This window comes from Antennarius striatus, chromosome 18 (genome assembly GCF_040054535.1).
Source record: "Antennarius striatus isolate MH-2024 chromosome 18, ASM4005453v1, whole genome shotgun sequence".
In the NCBI taxonomy this organism is placed as follows: domain Eukaryota; kingdom Metazoa; phylum Chordata; class Actinopteri; order Lophiiformes; family Antennariidae; genus Antennarius; species Antennarius striatus.
The window spans coordinates 19,658,376-19,677,500 of NC_090793.1; the positions used below are offsets into that span (position 1 = coordinate 19,658,376).

At 48.3% G+C, this 19,125-nt stretch overlaps 1 protein-coding gene across 3 annotated transcripts in view; it reads left to right on the forward strand.

The window, feature by feature from the left end:
* The window catches only part of LOC137612350 (low-density lipoprotein receptor-related protein 8-like), a 30,708-nt gene that overhangs the window by 9,710 nt on the left and 1,873 nt on the right, over positions 1-19,125 (forward strand). The window contains exons 3-18 of one of the 3 annotated variants that reach the window (XM_068340843.1): positions 229-351; positions 4,668-4,796; positions 8,144-8,533; positions 9,246-9,368; positions 9,814-9,936; positions 12,534-12,653; positions 12,974-13,099; positions 15,265-15,436; positions 15,568-15,795; positions 16,463-16,581; positions 17,013-17,152; positions 17,593-17,734; positions 18,061-18,213; positions 18,342-18,608; positions 18,684-18,752; positions 18,897-19,125. The exon at positions 18,897-19,125 is cut by the window's right edge and continues 1,873 nt beyond it. In XM_068340843.1, coding sequence (XP_068196944.1) covers positions 229-351; positions 4,668-4,796; positions 8,144-8,533; positions 9,246-9,368; positions 9,814-9,936; positions 12,534-12,653; positions 12,974-13,099; positions 15,265-15,436; positions 15,568-15,795; positions 16,463-16,581; positions 17,013-17,152; positions 17,593-17,734; positions 18,061-18,213; positions 18,342-18,608; positions 18,684-18,752; positions 18,897-19,125 — 2,653 coding nt within the window. Of the gene's footprint in view, positions 1-228; positions 352-4,667; positions 4,797-7,701; positions 7,842-8,143; positions 8,534-9,245; positions 9,369-9,813; positions 9,937-12,533; positions 12,654-12,973; positions 13,100-15,264; positions 15,437-15,567; positions 15,796-16,462; positions 16,582-17,012; positions 17,153-17,592; positions 17,735-18,060; positions 18,214-18,341; positions 18,609-18,683; positions 18,753-18,896 lie in introns of those variants that run through there. The other 2 variants (XM_068340845.1, XM_068340844.1) reach the window with 2 other exon arrangements.

A 19,125-nucleotide genomic window follows, 5' to 3' on the forward strand; every position in this document is an offset into this window, starting at 1 on the left:
TGTCGTAATATTAGATTGTAGATTTCCAATCTGAGTTAATCTCTGTCCTTTAAATATAAAGGACGAGTGTGTTTGTGGGAGTCTTTCACTTTGAACACGACCGGAAAAGTTTTACCAAACACGAGGAGCCCAGAGTCGACCGATGGCAGCTGGGGCGCGCACCATGTGACCGGATCGAGCTCCGCTATTGGCTGACGGTGCTTCCTGTTTCCCTCTCTTTCCGAGCAGCCAGGAAGACGTGCGACCCCGACGAGTTCGCCTGCCTGAACGGTCAGTGCGTCCCGGGGCGATGGCGATGCGACGGCGAGCCGGAGTGTCCCGACGGGTCGGACGAGGCCGAGGAGACCTGCAGTAAGTCAGGGGGGTCAGCCTACGGGGCTAACGGGGGGCTTTAACGTAACATAGGGGCACAGGTGAAGACAGATCCACTGTGGTAACCATGGTTACACATAGACGAGGTTCCAGATGCTAAATGTTTTCTATCCCATCCCTTATTACTCCAGGATTTACACCTTTAGAAGGAGGTTCCATCAGGACTTTCCTTCTAAAAGTCAGACGTAACTAATAAATATAACTAAATGTAACGCCTTAAAGTTAAATAACTCTGAATTTATGACTTATTCAAGTTACAAACATTACAGTCAGACAGAAAAAAACATGTTTGTTTCTCTGTTGTAACATGAATAACATCAAACACAAGTTAGGATATTAACTTTGTTCAAAATGTTTTTGAAATGGGTTGAATTAGTGCATTGTGGGAAATGTAGTTTTAGTCAAAGCCAACTTTTGTCCTATTTATTTTTAGACACTGACTTTGTATGCTCTGGAGGGCCACATAAAATGATGTGGAGGGCCACATTCGGCCCCCGGGGCGGTGAGTTTGACACGTGTGGTTTAACCTGATTCAAACCTGTATTTATCTCCCACCCGCTGCTCTTACGTCTGATCTGAAACCTGCTTCACTTCACGCAGAAACGGATCAGAGGGTGGAGCGGATCCTCCAAAGGATCTTCATCCTAGTTTTGTTGCGTTTTTATCGGGGCGGTCGGATGAATAATGGAACAGCCGAGCGAAGCCTCTAATGTCACCCCAGAAAAGTCGAGTAGAAGGAGGGAGACGTGAAGTGTGGGGGGGCTCTGAAGGATAACAAGTTTATATTGGAAATCCAATTAAAGATAAATGAAGGGAGGATTCATCTCCTGGCTGCAGAATAAAGAGATTGATATCTCCGCTGAGGAGAAATCCATTTATATGGAAATCCCCAGTGTGTTCACATGAAGCTGAAACGTAAAGATTTTGCATGAAATATTTTGATTCCGGTTATTATTTTCAGCATGCATGCACAGATTGTCTTTGCAGAGTAAATATAAAATCTGTCTCCCAAAACAACTAAAAATTCAGCCGCTTCTTGTGATTCTGCATCCAGAACAATAAAGTGATCAGATCCACTTCATCTGAGTGGATGAGACCGGGCCACAAGAGACTGAAAAGGAAGAAATTAAAAAGACTCAAGGCAGGACCAGGAATTATCCTGCACCAGCGGTGTAAAAAGTCAGAGCTGCGTGTTTGTGGGTTAAATTTAGCCGAACGTGGGCTGGTTTCTGCGTGAACAGCAGGGGGCTGGGGGGGTAGGGACTCAACGCCCGCCTCCTTTAGCATGATGGACGTATAGCGCTAATGACATACTGTACGCGCAGCACCTGAACGCATCACGCTCCAGTTGTGATGCGTTCAAGCCTGGTAATCTGAGACTGCAGGAAAAGTCTTTTATTTTAATGAAGACGCTCACGCTCCTTCTACTTCCTGTTAGTTTCTCACACTCACACACACACACTCACACACACACACACACACAATGTTTTTGCAGACATCTGTGCCCCCCCATCCTTCTGGCTCGCCGACCGGACTCCCACTTACACGCTGGAGTAGCATCACTCGGCCGGATTAAGAATTCAAATGGAGGGGCCCCTGGGAGTCACGCCGCAGCCAAACACGCCAGAGCTGCTCGTCTCCATTAGATTAATGTGTCATCAAGGGGGAAGCGTGGCCGCCGCCGCCGCAGCCGGCTGTGCAGGCAGGCAGCACTCCGGCCCGGGCGCTGACGGTTTTGTAGCTCCAGTCAATCCTGAGGATTTAGAGGCCGTGAGCCGACAATGATGCTGAGGTCAGCTGGATTCCTGGCGGCACTTTGACGTCTTCGCTTTCACGTTGGGTCTGAAGCGTTCCACATGCTGCATGGGTCCATGTTTTCAGGTCTTTTATTCTCAATCTGGCATATTTTTGTCCTCATTTTACCCGTCGGATGGATGGATTCTAGATATAAATAAATATCCTGCCGGGTTTTCCTTTCTTTTTGTTTTACAAATCTTTTTTTTTGTTTTATGTTTGTTTGGTTTTTTTTTGCAAAATATCAGTATTTCATGCAACGTGGAGCCTTAAACGTGTTTTACTCAAACAAAGAAAAAAGGTGAAATGTGTTCCCAACATCTCATTAAATGCTCTTCCTTTGTAAGATGCACTGGGATTCTCTTTTAATTTTGCATAAACACCATTTAAGCATCTTTATTTTGAAGTCATGTAAATGAGAACAGCCCCTCTTTAACCTTAGACGCTGGAGGAAAGTGAATTTTAGGTCTTTAGCTCTGCAGACGTGGAGCGGCGGCAGATTTATTCTGATTTATTCCGGTATTTATTCTGAGAGACCGTCGCTCCTGCGGCGCGTTAATCCAGCCGGGGATCCGAGGTCCCGCTCCGAGCCGACCGACATGCCTCCGAACATTCCTCACTAAAGCACTTTACCAAAAAGAATGTCCCTCCATCGTGTGGTTTGAGAGCAGCGAGCGTTAATCTGCTGCAGATTTATAATTCAGAGGACACAAACCCAGTTTAAGAACTCCTCGTCGTCAGACATCGGACGGGTTTGCACGCTTCTGTGATTATATCTCATCAGGTTTCAGAGATGCGTTCCTAAAAAAGGTATAAAAGTGAATATTTTGACCTTGACCTAGTTATTCAAGGTCAAAGTTGTGATCTCATTTTTATCCCCCTGCCTCCCTGAATATAACACCTTTTTTTTGTCTTTCTATCTCATCCGTTTCCTGAGATATGTGCAAAAGAAATGTACAAAATTTGAAATTTGGGGGGGGGGGCGTCAGGCAGCAGCTTGGCTCTTCATTTCCTTCTCGCCGCCGCGTCTCCGTCCTTATCGATCCCTGAAACACGACTGCGCGTTTCAGCTCTTTCGTTTTTCATTTCCCGGTCTCCACGACGACCCTCCAGATTCAGACATCACCTGACGGCAGGTCGATGCCTCAGCCTCTCAACCGGGTTTGACCTCTTGCCCTCCTCTGCCTCCCCCTGATTGGTCGTCCCGGGCGACGGCTCTTCTCTACATTGAGGAAAACAAACCGAAACACCAACGCGGCGTCGCTCTGATTTGCTTTTAGCGGTTTGTTTCCTTCCATCTTGTGTTTTCGGTGGTTTAGCGGTGATGCGGTTGACTGACGGGTCGGTTCGGGGCAGAGCTGCAGAAATGTGGGGCTTTTATTTTATTAATTTTAATGTAAGAAAAAAAAAACATATAGAGACAAGAAAAAGAAAGCGAAGAAACACAGCAGTGCATTTAATCATTAAAATCCAGATTGTTTTCACGTTACACATAAAGGAATTGGTTTTCGTGCTGCGTTCAAACGCGTGTTTCCTTATAAACATTTAGTTTGGAGACGTTTTAGAGACGTAAAACAGTTTCCACTCAACGCCAAAGCATCAGCAGTTCTCTGGTAACCGTGGCAACGGTGTTTATCGCAGAACCTATTTGAGTCGTCATGGTAAAGATGATCCTCTTATGGGTTTTTTTGGGGGGTTTTTTATTAGCTGTAATGAAATTGAAAGTTGTCAGAACTCCTCTGCAGAACATTTAGAAAAGAAAAGAGGACGAAAGGAGGGAACGGAGGTACACGCTAGCATTAGCATCAAGGCTAGTTAGCTAAACAGGTGGCAAATAAATAAATTTAATGATATGCAAATATGTTTGCGTTTTTGTTTGTTTGCTTGTTTGTTTCCATCTCAAAAAACTGTCACTGGATTCTGATGGAATTTTATTTATTTATTTTTATTTATTTATTTTCCACCTGTTTAACTAATTAAAAAAAAATTTAATTACATTTTTTTAAATTGGATTTTAAAATGTTTTTAGCTCAACAGGTGACAAATAAATAAATTTAAAATAAATACATAAAATTCCTTTCCTTAAAGCCTCCCGGTGACAATTTTTTGAGATGCAAACAAACAAACAAACATATTTGCATATCTGCATATTTAAAATCACACTGGTGGTATTTCTAGGGGGGGATGAATCAGAATCAAACCGTCATTTACCCCCCCCCCCAGGCTGACCCATTGACTCCATTATCTTCGCCCCCCCCCCCTCTCAGCAGACATGTATAATTTAAGGCGCGCTTCATTTGAACGCCTTGAAATCTGGACCGGCCGGGGCCACGTCTCTTTAGGCGCCATCCAGACGGTGACATCTATTGGATGTGGGGGGCGAGGGGGCGGGGCTTCAACAGCATCACGGGGGGGCAGCAGGGAAGCGGTGTCTTCACGTTTGTGCCTTTAGTAACCCCCCCCCCCTTCCCCTCCCTGTGTGTCTTTATCTCTGCCCCCAGGCAAACAGACGTGCCCCCCAGAGAAGTTCGACTGCGGGGGGTCCGCCAACAAGTGCGTCTCGTTGTCATGGCGATGCGATGGGGAGAAGGACTGCGAGAACGGCGCCGACGAGGAAGACTGCGCTTCTGGTGAGTACTTCATCATCCCCCTCCCCCCCCCTCCCCACTTCACACACACACACACACACACACACACACACACCCTCGGGGTGACAATCCTTGGCCTACTTCTGCGACGCCGTGAAGAATGGGCTCCTCCGTTTGTCTCCTCTCTCCTCGCCGCTCCGCGTCAGGAAAAGAATCGATGGAGGCGACGGCGTCTGAAGACATTCGGAATGGAACGCTCCCCCAAACGCTGGCGGGAGAGGAAGCAGTTCGACGTGCATCAAAAACGCGACTCAGATTAATTCCACGTGTGATTTAAGTGGCGTTAATTCATCCTAAGTGAGTCTGAATGGATCGACGTCTGACGCCTCTGGAGCTTTGAGGTCTTTTCTCGGCGCCGGTCTCTCCCGCGTTAATCCCTTTTTAATTTCTAATGGCGGTATCGACGCGGCCGTCTCAAGCCAAGAGGCCACCGCCGTCTACAGCGAAGGTCGCCGAGGTGAACGGAGATGCTGACGTCTAAATGCTGCTCTACGGGGAGCACGGAGGGACACTTTTAGAACGTTTGCTTCACTTTCACATCTTTTACAGTCACGCATTTTGCAATATAATATTACAGCGGTACCTCTGATGAAATTAATTGGTTCTGCAAGAAATTTCCAGATTAGAAAATTTCGTAAGTAGAGACGCGTTTTTTCCATGCTAATGCGCTAATTCGTTCCAAGCCCCACCAAAATCCAGACATAAATGTTTTATAAAGCATCCAGATCCAGCAGATGCTCCTCATCCTCCCGACGACTTCGCGGTTCACTTCCACTGACATTTCCTCTTAATTTGTCCTGATGAAGCCAAGCGTTTAAACGTCTCGCTCCTCCTCCTGCATCAGTCGCTTCTTTCTCCCTGCAGTCAGAGGATCGGAGAACGGATTCAAACAGTCGCCTCGCTCTCGCTCCACTTCATCCTTCATTCGCTTCTCCAGGTTCTAACAGGAGGAAGGAGTTCGTCTCTCTGTGATGGTTTGACGTCAGCTGCAAGTTCAAATCAAAAGACGCGTCACAAACAGCAAAGCGGTTATTGTTATGATTATTATTATCAAGTAAACTGGGAATAACAGTGATTTTAGCTGTTTGTCCAATCCAATCCACTTTATTTATTCAGCAGAGTTGAAATAAACACAAGGTTTCCAAAGTGCTGCACAGTCACTAGATAAAAGCACAACAGACGCGCCATAAAAACATGAATATAATGCAGTTAAATAAAATATTAAATAAAAAATCCACCAAAATTACTTGAAATAAGTTAAAAGCTGAGATAAAATCAGATAAAAAAGATTAAAATAATGTGAAATATTTATGTTCCAAAATCAGTTTGTCAAACTGATTTGGAACATAAACAGCGAAGCGGAGCGAGAGAATGAAGCTCTGTCCGGATCAATGGGAGTCCATCAGTCCTCAAAGGGCCAGATGTAACTAATAAATGTAACTAAATGTAACTCAATGTAATGTAACTAAATGTAACTAAATGTAATGTAACTAAATGTAACTCAATGTAATGTAACTAAATGTAACTCAATGTAATGTAACTAATTGTAACTAAATGTAATGTAACTAAATGTAACTACTCCTTAATGTTAAAGAACTCTGAATTTATTTCTTAGTCAAGTTACAAACATTAATTATCACATTGTGGGAAATGTAGTTTATGTATTTTATTTATTTTTAGACACTCTGACCTTTTATGCTCTTGTGGGCCACATAAAATGATGCGGGGGGCCACATGTGGCCCCCGGGGCCACATGCATCTGTCGGTGGTTTTTCTGTAACCATGTCAAACTATGTGAAACTCTGTTTGAATTATGCATCATTTAAAAACCCTCTAAAATCTCCCAGTGACATGATCACACCACACATGTATGTTGGTAATGGTGGTAATGCCCCCCCCCCCCCATGATGTACATTATTGGATCAGGTTAATAATTCAGAGCTGAATTAGGAGCTGTGGTTCTAAAACACGTCAGAATCAGATGGAAGCGGTTAAATATTAAAGAGAATAAACCTCAGGCCGACCTGACGTTCATCTGTGGCGTGTGGACTCAGCCTCCCCCCACGTGTTTCCGTGGTAATCCTGTCATCACAGAGAGGATATATAGTGCTTTAACGTGTTTTAATTACATAGGATGATAATTAACTCGTCAGGCTGACCCAGATGCTTAAAGTGAGTTAGAGAAGAGTTTTTATCCTTTATTCTCAGCTCTTTAGTTCCCAACTTGTCCATTTAAATCCTGATGAACAAAAAAATCATCTGGAATAAAATCCCAGCTCATAAAAACTAATATTTGTGGGATTAATTGTGGGATTTCTCCTGCAGGTCGGACACAATCTCCACCCGGAGGTTTGCTGAGTAAAAACTTTTCCTTCCTCCAGAGAAACGTTTGGCTGCAGTGAGAAAACACAGTCGATACTGTGTGTGTGTGTGTGTGTGTGTGTGTGTGTGTGTGTGTGTGTGTGTGTGTGTGTGTGTGTGTGTGTGTGTGTGTGTGTGTGTGTGTGTGTGTGTGTGTGTGTGTGTGTGTGTGTGTGTGTGCGGACTCATTTTGATTTAAATGTCTCCTGTCGGACAGAACTGCTTCCTTTTCATTTTATTGATCGTTGGTCGACCGTTCATCTATTTCTAATGTCGTCACGGTTACGCTGGAGCCTATTCCAGCTGGTTATGCGTGAGAGACAGGGTACACCCCGGAAGCATCGCCAGTACATCTCATTGGTAGACCTGAAAAAGATATTATGAAGAAAAGCAAAACTGTCATTATTTCCTAATAATAATAATAACCATAATTTATTATTATTATTATTATTATTATTATTATTATTATTATTGGTGTTATTGTTGTACGTTGTTTTAGATGGTCGGATTCTCACCTCCATCCATTGGTCCATGGTCCATCCATCCATCTGTCCATCCGTCCGTCTGTGACTCCACCCGTCCATCTGTCCCTCCGTCCCTCCGTCCGTCCGTCCGTCCTGTCTGAAGCTAAAGACTCCATGAGTTAAAGCTGCTGAGCGTCTGAAGGTAATGATCCGTTTGGAACGGATTCATCATCTCCAGCGTGATGAAATACTAAAATTGGATTTGATTCACCTCCGTGGGAGGTAGAACAACCACCTGTCTGTCTCCTCCTGTCTGTCTGTCTGTCTGTCTGGTTATTCATCTGGGTTTAAAGCGACGCCTCTGGACTCGTCAGTCATTAAATCCCCTCTCCAGTAATGATTGGAGGTGAACAGACGATCGATAAAGCTGCTAATTCAAAAACAAACATGAGCATTCCGCGTCCCTTCAGTGAAACACGCCCGTCTCACTTCCTGTCCCTCCAGATGCCCAAACCTGCCCCCGAGGCGAGTTCATGTGCGCCAACAGGAAGTGCCTGGACGCCGTCTACGTGTGCGACGGCGACGACGACTGCGGCGACGGGAGCGACGAGCTGAAGTGCTCCGCCCCCCGGAGCTGCGGGCCGGACCGCCTGCGCTGCAACTCGTCCGAGTGCGTGCCGCTCATGTGGAGCTGCGACGGCGACCCCGACTGCTCCGACGGCTCCGACGAGGGGCCGGAGCGCTGCGGCGGCGACGGCGTCCCCTACCCGCCCAACCGCCGGGCCAACTGCACCGCCGGAGAGTTCCGCTGCGCCAACGGGGAGTGTGTGAGGCTCGCCTGGAAGTGTGACGGCGATCCGGACTGCAAGGACAAGTCGGACGAATCCGACTGCCGTGAGTTTAAGAAACGTTGTTGTTGTTGTTGTTTTGAAGCGTGTCGCTGTCGATGACGCCGTGTGGAGATGGGGGGCGTCACGATAAGCTTTTCCTATTAACTGGTGGCAGATTGGGGGGGCCCTGAGGCTCCGAATCCCAGATCGTCCCACTATTTATTATCAAGATGAGTGGTGCACATCAAACGCACCTCTCAGCCTCTGAGGTGTCACAGAGGAGCACTTACAGCAGATCGATGTTGTTTCTTTATTTTTTATGTTTTATTTAGTCGTCTGGATTCCTGCCAGTTTGGCTCCGCCTTCACTGCTTCTGCTAAATCCACACAGAGACGTCTGCGTGACGATGGGACACCAAAACTCTGATCTATCGTCTCTGAACACGTCTGCAGGATCTTGCTCCATCAGATCTGTGCACGCTTGTGCACACACATGCTTGTGCACACGATTGTGTGCACACGCTTGTGCACAGGCTTGTGTGCACGCTTGTGCGAGGCGTGTTCACTTTTTAGCACGCTTTTGATGAAAAGCTCGTGTGAAGGATATTAATGAAATCTGGCGCCGCGTCACACCGCCTCCATCTTTGCCCTGACTGTATTGAAATCATGCATCACTTCCTGCTGATTCGTCCCCTGGTGTCTGTCTGTTACTGACTGTCCCGTGTGGTGTGTGTGTGTGTGTGTGTGTGTGTGTGTGTGTGTGTGTGTGTGTCACAGCCCTGCTGACCTGCCGCCCCGATGAGTTCCAGTGCGGCGACGGCTCCTGCATCCACGGCACCAAGCAGTGCAACAAGATCCACGATTGCCCCGACCACAGCGACGAGTCGGGGTGTGTCAACGGTGGGTCGCCCCGACATTTGTACCGTACATCTCTGTTTATCGTTTGACCAGTGAGTCTGGGTTTGTACTCGTTTCTCTCTGCATTTACTTTGTTTGCACCAATCCTGTCTTTTGCACCAACACTGCTGCTTTCTGTGCCTTCAATTGCCCCTTTGGGGGACAAATAGTTTCTTAAATTTGAATTTAAATTGAATCCTCCTCCGTTCACTTCTTCTCAATAAATTCAATCCATTTCATCACAAACCATGAATCTGGACGTAGTTGTCCGTTGCTACGGCAACAGTTGGTGACCGTTTTGTGAGCCGGTTTCTTTCGAGGGGCTGAACTGAAGTTCATTTTTACACCTGACTGGGGTATTTTAGTGAACCCCTGACGTTCTCATCTCGACTTAGACGCACTGTTAGCGTTGATGCTAATCTTCTCCCCTGATGTCGCCGTGTTGCAGCCACCAGGTGCGAGGGGCCGCTGAAGTTCCTGTGCGGGAACGGAGAATGCATCGACAGCTCCAGAGTGTGCGACTCGGTCAAGGACTGCAAGGACCGGTCGGACGAGCCCAAGAAGGAGTGCGGTAAGACGGTTCACTCTCAGCTCCGAACGACTTCCAGCGGAGTAATCGTGTTTGCGAAACGACGCCCGTCTCCCTCCTGGTAGCCTCGCGTTTCACAGGCGTTTGAGGCTCGCATCAGTTAGAGGCCTGCATCGATCAGGGCGGACTACAGTAATTATCATCCAACCGTCTGTCTGTGACCGTTAACCTGTTTTAATGACCTCTTATAAACCACGTCTCCTCAGAGGGACACAAACCGGGGGGGGGGACGCCACAGAGGACGGCGCAGACAGACCGGGGATGGATTGTACCGGACCGGAACAGTTTATTCCAGGGAGTCTTTTTTCCTCCTCCCTCCTCCTCACGTTCTCCTTCCACCGGCGTCTTGTTCGCAGCTCATTAAAAGCGTGTCGGCACACACACTCACACACTCACACACACACACACACACACACACACACACACACACACACACACACACACACACACACACACACACACACACACACACACACACACACACACACACACACACACACCTCTCTCATCGCTGCGCTCGCTCAGCCGTGAACTGGCAAGATGTTCCCCCGACCGAAAGACACAAACATAAAAACCAACAATAAATACGAGGTGGAAGGTGTGGGGGGGGTGGGGTGGGAGTGTAAGGTGGGGGGGTGAGGGGGTCTCTGCGAGCATCGACATGTGTGCTTCAGATCTCATTAGTAAGACTGGAAATTATCAACAACATCATCAGAGGCGAAGAGAAACAAGCTGCAGAATGTAAATACATGGGGAGTGAAGATGTGTGTGTGCGTGTGTGTGTGTGTGTGTGTGTGTGTGTGTGTGTGTGTGTGTGTGTGTGTGTGTGTGTGTGTGTGTGTGTGTGTGTGTGCACATCCATCATCCATCCCTCCATCCCTCATCCATCCATCCGTGGGATGAGGGATGTGACCTCTACATCACGACCGTCCTTGAAGTCAGATTTTTTTTCCTGAGTCCTCGTTTGCCGACGCATCCCGGTACTCCTCCAGGATGCAGTTCATTTGCAGCCGACATGAGGTGTGTGGGGGGGGTGTTGATGGTGGAGGGGGGGTTGAATGGCAGGTTGCTGTCCCCCGTCCAGCTGAATCACTGATAGGAGCATCCTGCTGGCTGCCGCGGCGCTCAGAACCTTCTGGCTGCGGTGCAAAGCAAAGAAAGCATTTCCCTGTGAAGCCTCTCCAGTCTCTCTCTGGGGGGGTGGGGGGGGTCGGGGAAAAAATGTGTATCTGTTCCAAAAACAACTTTACTCTGAGCTCCAAATCACGTTTACAGGATCTCCGTCGTGTAAATGTCATTTATTTAATAAATTATTTCGCATTATATCGAGATTTTTTTTTAATAATTGTTTAATAAATCTTTGCAAAAACAAATTTCAAACTGCTCATAATCAACCCCGTCTCTGCTACCGCCACCTAGTGGTGAGGAGGTTGCACAGCAGCTGAGGTGATCACGCGTTTGGTTTAAAATGTTAAAAGATCTACTAGATCTACTAAAACAGTTTTTTTATGAATTTAATGTTGTTTTTCCGCAACTCAGTGACATAGACACACAAACACACCATCAGAAACCAGGCTAACACCTTTATATTGACAACTGAAGCGCTGATGAGTTTATTTTTCTGTTACAGGTTCGTTGTTCCGCGCTGAGGTTTCGTTTTGGAACGGTGACAATCTTGGCAGCAGTTTTTATTAACTTGTAAACAGACAATATTCCTGCTTTGAATGATAATATAAAAGTCCCCCAAAGCTTCTACATTACTTCTACAATTTACTAATTTCTCTCTAAATGCCCACTTTCCAGTCGTCCATTGTGCACGAAGGACAGCCTGTACTCGGCCTTTCCTGGTTCCTTTTTCTTTGTCTGACCCTTTTATAATTGATTTCAAGCAGTAGTTATTTTTTCCAACACTTGCGCGGAAAAGAAAATGTGTTAACAGCCGTTAATTCATTGCTGTCATCTCAGTTTTACTGCGCAAAAAAGGAAAAATCTGACACTAAAACATCAGCTGCTGACTTTAAAGCGCTATCAATTCCTACGATTCTAGAGAGCCAGTGAATGCAGCGCCGTCAGATCTCTGTCTTCTTTATTCTCTGCCAACTCGGTGACCCAGTTTGAAACGTTCTGCATCACGTCTGCGTTAAATGTCTTCAACGCCCTCCGTCTTTCTCCTCGTGAAACGAATCGTGATTCTCACACACACAATGTGTGTGTGTGTGTGTGTGTGTGTGTGTGCGTGTGCGTGTGCGTGTGTGTGTTTTAGGCAGAAGCAGGTCAGTGGTTCATCTCGTCATAGTGAAGTGAAACCGTTAATGGTCTCACCTCCAGACGTGCAAATGGATGACATCACTGCAGAAAGGTCAGGCGGGGGTCAATCTGGTGGCCCTCAGCAGCTTCACCTTCTGCTTTACCGGCCAATAAAACAGTCAGAAACGTTTGACTGGCGTCGGATTGGTCAGCTTTGACAGCTTAGCGTGCTACATGAGGTTAGCTCCGCCCCGATGGAGCTGTGTCTAACGCTGTGTGTGTGTGTGTGTGTGTGTGTGTGTCTGTGTGTGTGTGTGTGTGTGTGTCCGCAGGGCTGAACGAGTGTGTGATCAACAACGGCGGCTGCTCCCACATCTGCATGGATCGACCAATCGGCTTCGAGTGCCAGTGCCCCACGGGCTACCAGCTGCTGGACAAGAAGACGTGTGGCGGTAAGTGTGTGTGTGTGTGTGTGTGTGTGTGTGTGTGTGTGTGCGCGCAACTCCCACAGGGAATCACATCACACACACACACACACACACTCCCCCCCTCGGTGTCCTTCACACCTTCCCGTCGTCCTCTCAGCCACGTTTCCCCGTCACACTCCAGGAAGAGAGGGCCTGAGGTGTGAGATGAAGAGCGGCGCCCCTCGTCTTCCTCAGCGTGTTCCTGCAGCACACACTCCACTCATTACTCTCGAGGGATCGTCGTCGTATTTTAATGTTTAGGCGTTTATTTTGGAGCCTGAACGAATGTCCGTGTGTGTCCGCAGACATCGACGAGTGTGAGAACCCAAACGCCTGCAGTCAGATCTGCATCAACTACAAGGGAGACTTCAAGTGTGAATGCTACCAGGGCTACGAGATGGACCCGGTGACCAAGACCTGCAAAGCTGAGGGTGAGTCTGGACTCTGTATCTAAACCACATGAGTCTAACTCAAGGCCCGGGGGCCAAACGTGGCCCTCCACATCATTTTGAGATAAGATAAGATGTACTTTATTCATCCCAAACTGGGAAATGTAAATGTTGCAGCAGCATTCAGACACACAGGGAAAATATACATTGAAGAAAAATTAAGACATGAGGGGAATAATAATAATATTAAAAATATTAACAACAATAATCATAATAATACCCTAGTATCAGGTAATTAAATGGTGTGACCCTCTGTGGCCCGCGAGAGAATAAAGGGTCAGTGTCTAAAAATAAATAGGTCAAACGCTTTAACCAAAAACTACATTTCCCACAATGCAGTAATTAAGAACATTTTAACTCTGACAAAAATATTGTGAACAAAGTTAACGTCCTAACTTGTGTCTGATGTTATTTTTCTTTATTGATTGATAGTTTGATCCTTGATTGATGGAGTTCTGTGGGTTTAATAACCTGACAAATGAAAAGGATTTATGTTAGAACAGAGAAACAAACAAACATGTTTTTTCTGTCTAACTGTAATGTTTGTAACTTGAATAAGAAATTATTCAAGTTACAAACATTAAGCAGTAGTTACATTTATGTTACATTACATTGAGTTACATTTACTTACATTTATTAGTTACATCTGGCCCTTTGATTACAGCTGTTGTTCTGATGTGGCCCTCGGTGAAAATGAGTTTGACCTCTGACCTAACCTCTTTGATCCACGTTATAAACTCGTTCTCGTCCTTCCGTCGCTCTCAGGTTCTCGTCTTTGCAGATTCATGAAGTCGCCCCACAGAGGCGACTCCACGCCGATCCGTAAACAGATTGATGCGATCGGTTGTGAAGAACGTTCACAACTCCTCAGCGAAGAGTCTCAGCGGATTCCACTCACCTCAGATTTAATCTGGTTCCACTCACCTCAGATTTAATCTGGTTCCACTCACCTCAGATTTAATCTGGTTCCACTCACCTCAGATTTAATCTGGTTCCACTCACCTCAGATTTAATCTGGTTCCACTCACCTCAGATTTAATCTGGTTCCACTCACCTCAGATTTAATCTGGTTCCACTCACCTCAGATTTAATCTGGTTCCACTCACCACAGATTTAATCTGGTTTCGTCGGGCTTGTTGACAGCAGCTGGGTTTAGAAAGAACAAACCGCTAATGATGGTGAAGAGCTGTTAGCGCGCGCTGAGGTCAGAGGTCGTTTTTTTTTTATCTTTACACTCACTTTCCCTCACAGTGTGTGTGTTACTGAACCAGCAGGAGGCAAAATGAAGGAGAAAATGAACAAAACTTTCTTTCATGACGGTTTAATGACGCTCAGCCTTAGAGAGGTGTAACGTGTGTGTGTGTGTGTGTGTGTGTGTGTGTGTGTGTGTGTGTGTGTGTGTGTGTGTGTTTGCCGCTGTCTACACGCATGGCTGCACGGCGTGTTGTAAGGAACCCAGCAGGGGGCGCCAGAGCGAGGTAACGACACGAGAAAACGGAGGCGAGCAGAACGTTAATGAGAGAAAATCACGTCTGCCTCCACAGATAGCATCCGTTAGCATCCATTAGCATCCGTACCATTTTTCTACTTTTTAAAAAAATTTTGCCCAAAATTTTTTTTTGTTGGTTTCCAGAGGATGAATCATGACGATGAGCTTTTCTTCTAGCGCCACCAACAGGTTCATATTTGTGATTATCTGAGGTGATGTCGGAGGAAATGTCATCAAAACAAAAAATGCGTTGCTAATTTCAGGTTAAGTAGAATACAGCACCACCTAGTGGTCAAATATTATTCTTGTAATACTTTAACTATAAAGTAATCCGCTTAATGCGTTCCAGCAACCATCTGCAAATAACGAAATTCCGCAATAGAGCGACTTACTATTTATTTTATTTAAAAAAATATTATTTTATTAAAAAAATAATAATCATAATTTTTTTTTAAATTTAATTTTAAATTCAATTTTTTTTAAAATGTATTTAAAAAATTATTATTCATGGTAATTTAGAAGTTTCTGAACCCTCCCCATGCTGATATTAAACCACCTTCTGTCTGTATTACCTTTAAAACACTCTGATAAATTGTTTAAAGCACGTTTAAGTGTTCCTTTAACACACATGTGCTTTGCGTGTGCTTTGCGTGTGCAGGTAAGAGCCCCTACCTGCTGTTCACCAACCGGCACGAGATCCGGCGGCTGGAGCTGGTGAAGCGGGACTACAGCCAGGTGGTGTCCACCCAGAAGAACGCCGTGGCGCTCGACCTGGACGTGGCCAACAACCGCGTGTTCTGGTGCGACCGCTTCCACCGCAGGATCTACAGGTACACACACACACACACACACACACACACACACACACACACACACACACACACACACTCGGCTCTGCAGCCACTTTGCGGTGACCGATTCGCTGATGATGCACGACTTTAATCATACGGATCCTCCTCAGCGCCTTCATCCACGAGGCGGCCGACCCCGCCCAGCAGGTGCCGCTGGTGGACTCGCTGCTGCACACCCCCGTGGGTCTGGCTCTGGATTGGCTGCAGCACAACCTGTACTGGACCGACTCCGGGGACAAGTCCATTTCCGTGGCGTCGGTGGACGCCACCAAGAGACGCGTCCTCATCAGCAGCGACCTGAGCGAACCGCGGGCCATCGCGCTCGACCCCCACCACGGGTAAGTGTGTGTGTGTGTGTGTGATTTCTTCCTTTCCTGGATGATGAGATAAACACAAACAGAACCACAAATAAACTCCCGTTGGCACGGCGACAGACGGTCGGCGGTAGCGCTGCACATTTCTTACTCTGACACCGAATGAGTTCCGTCCCTGCGGGGGAAATTCGCTTTAACGCCAGCGACACACATTTATGCAGAAGCGACGGCGCCAATCGCTGCACGTTTCACAGCTGCTATCGCCAAGTAATATCCCATAATAACCGTCATGACGACGCATAACTCAATAATGGCTCTTAACGGCGACGCTTTAAACACTCAGCTTTGGTTAAAACCTGCAACAAATCACAGCAGCAGAAGTTCAGAGTATGTACCGCCGACAGGAAGTTGGAATCAGCTGTTCTGGAAAGGGCGTCCGATGCCGCGTTATTGATCATGTGACAGCGCTGTGATGTGATCACCTGTGTCTCACAGTGTCTTTATAAGAAAGACAGACACAAAGAGCTGGACATCACCTGTGTCTCACGATGACAGACAGACTGATTGTGGAGACTAGTTGGGGGTTCCTCAGGGACACGCTTGTAACAGTTAAACACACCAGTAAATGTGAACAGTCCATGATAACCCAGAATCCTTTGCCTCCCTGACACCCCCCCACCCCCCCATCCAGCTTCATGTACTGGTCAGACTGGGGGACGCGAGCCAAGATCGAGAAGGCGGGGATGAACGGCGTGGACCGGCAGGTGCTGGTGACCGACAACATCGAGTGGCCCAACGGCATCACGCTAGGTGAGTGTGTGTGTGTGTGTGTGTGTGTGTGTGTGTGTGTGTGTGTGTGTGTGTGTGTGTGTGTGTGTGTGTGTGTGTGTGTGTGTGTGTGTGTGTGTGTGTGTGTGTGTGTGTGTGTGTGTGAACAGGAAGCTCTTCATCACCTCAGAGAAGTTGAAGGTCGGCCGGCGTCCCGAGCGCTAACTGGAGGTTATGAAGCCGTCAGGCGGCGTGTGAGCGCCTCGGAGTGTTTCAGGTTTTATCGATCGACACGAGGAATCCTGCAGTCGTGACAATCTGACATTTTAAAAAGCAATCAATATCACCTAAAGGGATTTGTTGGTCAGAGTCCACGAGTGCTGGCTGCCAAGACAATCAATTTCTGCTCCGGGAAAGCTTTACCCCCCCCCCGTGTGTGTGTGTGTGTGTGTGTGTGTGTGTGTGTGTGTCAGACGTGGCCAACCGGCGTTTATACTGGGTGGATTCCAAGCTGCACCTGGTGGCCAGCGTGGACCTGAACGGGGCGCACCGCCGGACCCACATGTCGTCGGCGGCGACGCTGGGACACCCCTACGCCCTCGCCGTGTTCGAGGTTGGTTTTCGCCACCGATGTCGTCTCGTTGTCGCCGCTACGCGTCCGTGTGTCTGCGTGTCCATCGTGATGAGAAGCCAGAGCACGCGTGTGTCGGTCAGGGGAGGATGTTCAATTTACCTTCATGCTTTATTTGTGCTCAATAACTGGTGTAACACACACACACACACACACACACACACACACACACACACACACACACACACACACACACACACACATACAGGTTTCTGAGGTCTATTTGCTGGAATCCATCCTGTAGTTTCTAAGGCAACCACAAAGATTGTTATCTCCTTTCTGAATCTCTTTTCAGGGGTAGAAACACATACAGTATAATAGAAATACTTGATAAAGTAAAAGACCAGTAGACCTGCTGTTTGTTGTGTTTTTTTGTTGACCCCGTTGCCACGGTAACACAACGATGCTCCCTGACGCTCCAGGACCGGATCTACTGGACGGACCGGGACCGGGCGGCGGTCTTCATGGCCAACCGGCTGAACGGGCAGGACGTCCAGACGCTGGCGGAAAACCTCAACGACCCGCACGACATCGTGGTGTTCCACCGCCTCCGACAGCCGCCAGGTGTGTGTGTGTGTGTGTGTGTGTGTGTGTGTGTGTGTGTGTGTGTGTGTGTGTGTGTGTCTCTCATCATCACATCACGTTCCCTCCGCGGGTCTCCGATGCCTCAGACGCGTGAATAAATGATGCGGCGGCGGCGTGATCAAAGCGGCGGCCCAGCTGTCAGAGCCCCGCCTCCAGCCTGATGTTTCCACGACGACCTGTTTCCACATCCATCTCTCCCCTGTTTATATTTTTACGTTTCGCTGGATTTCATCAGCAGATTCCACCGTAAGTCTTTCTTGTTGTCGTCCGTTTGCGTCCAACGCGCGACGGCGTCTCGTCTCCAGGCCCCGACAGCTGTAACCTGGGGGGCGTGGCTAACGGCGGCTGCGAGTACCTGTGCCTCAAGGCGCCGCAGATCACCGAGCACTCGCCCAAATACACCTGCGCCTGCCCCGACGGGCAGGACCCGGGGCCCGACATGAGGGGCTGCGTGCCAGGTGAGCGCCTTCAGGGGCAATAAATGCCCCTACTGGGGCTTAATGGGCGGAGCGCCTCAATGCGGGGGGGGGGGGATGAGCCGTTAGTTTGCAGCATCCGTCTCTAACGCGTCTTCCTGTCGCTGCAGCGACGCCCACCAACGACACGGCACCCCCGCCTCTCGTTACCATGGCGACCATCGGCGAGGACTACTCCCCGCCTCCCTCGGGGGGCGTGTCGCAGGCGGACGCCACCCCGCATCTGACCACGTCTCCGCCCGGCGCCCCGGATCCCCTCACGCCCCTCCCCACCCTGAAGCCGCTGTCGTCCCAGGAGTCCAAGGCGCTGGGCTCCACCGCCACCGCCACGGTGGTGTCGACCACGCCCCCGGGCGACAGCAGCGTGTCGCAGCACTGTGAGTGATGCTAATGCCAATGCTAACGCTCGTTTAGCCGCCACGGAGCTAACAGCCCCGCCTCTTCATCCTCAGCTGGAAGCGAGCATTTCCTATTGGGCGAGAACCTGACGGTGGCTGTTCTGGGCGTGGTCATCCCCATCGGTGAGTCAGCCGCCATGTTTGTAGTCCGTGTCAGTCCACATCTGTCACTTCCTGTGTGACATCACCCTTCATCTCCCACCATGGACGCCTCGTTAACGCCCCCCCCCCCTCTTTCCCGTGTCCCTGTGTCTTAAACGCATGCAGTTCCTATCGTTGCCACCGTGGTGTTCGGCCTGGTGTGCGCCGGTGTCTACCTGGTGTGGCGCAACTGGCGGCGCAACTCCACCAAGAGCATGAACTTCGACAACCCAGTTTACCGGAAAACCACCGGGGAGGGCGAGGAGGACGAGATCCACATCGGGCGGACGGACGCCATGGCGCACCACGCCCACCACCACCACCACCACCACCACCCCCCCTTCCCCCAGGGCAT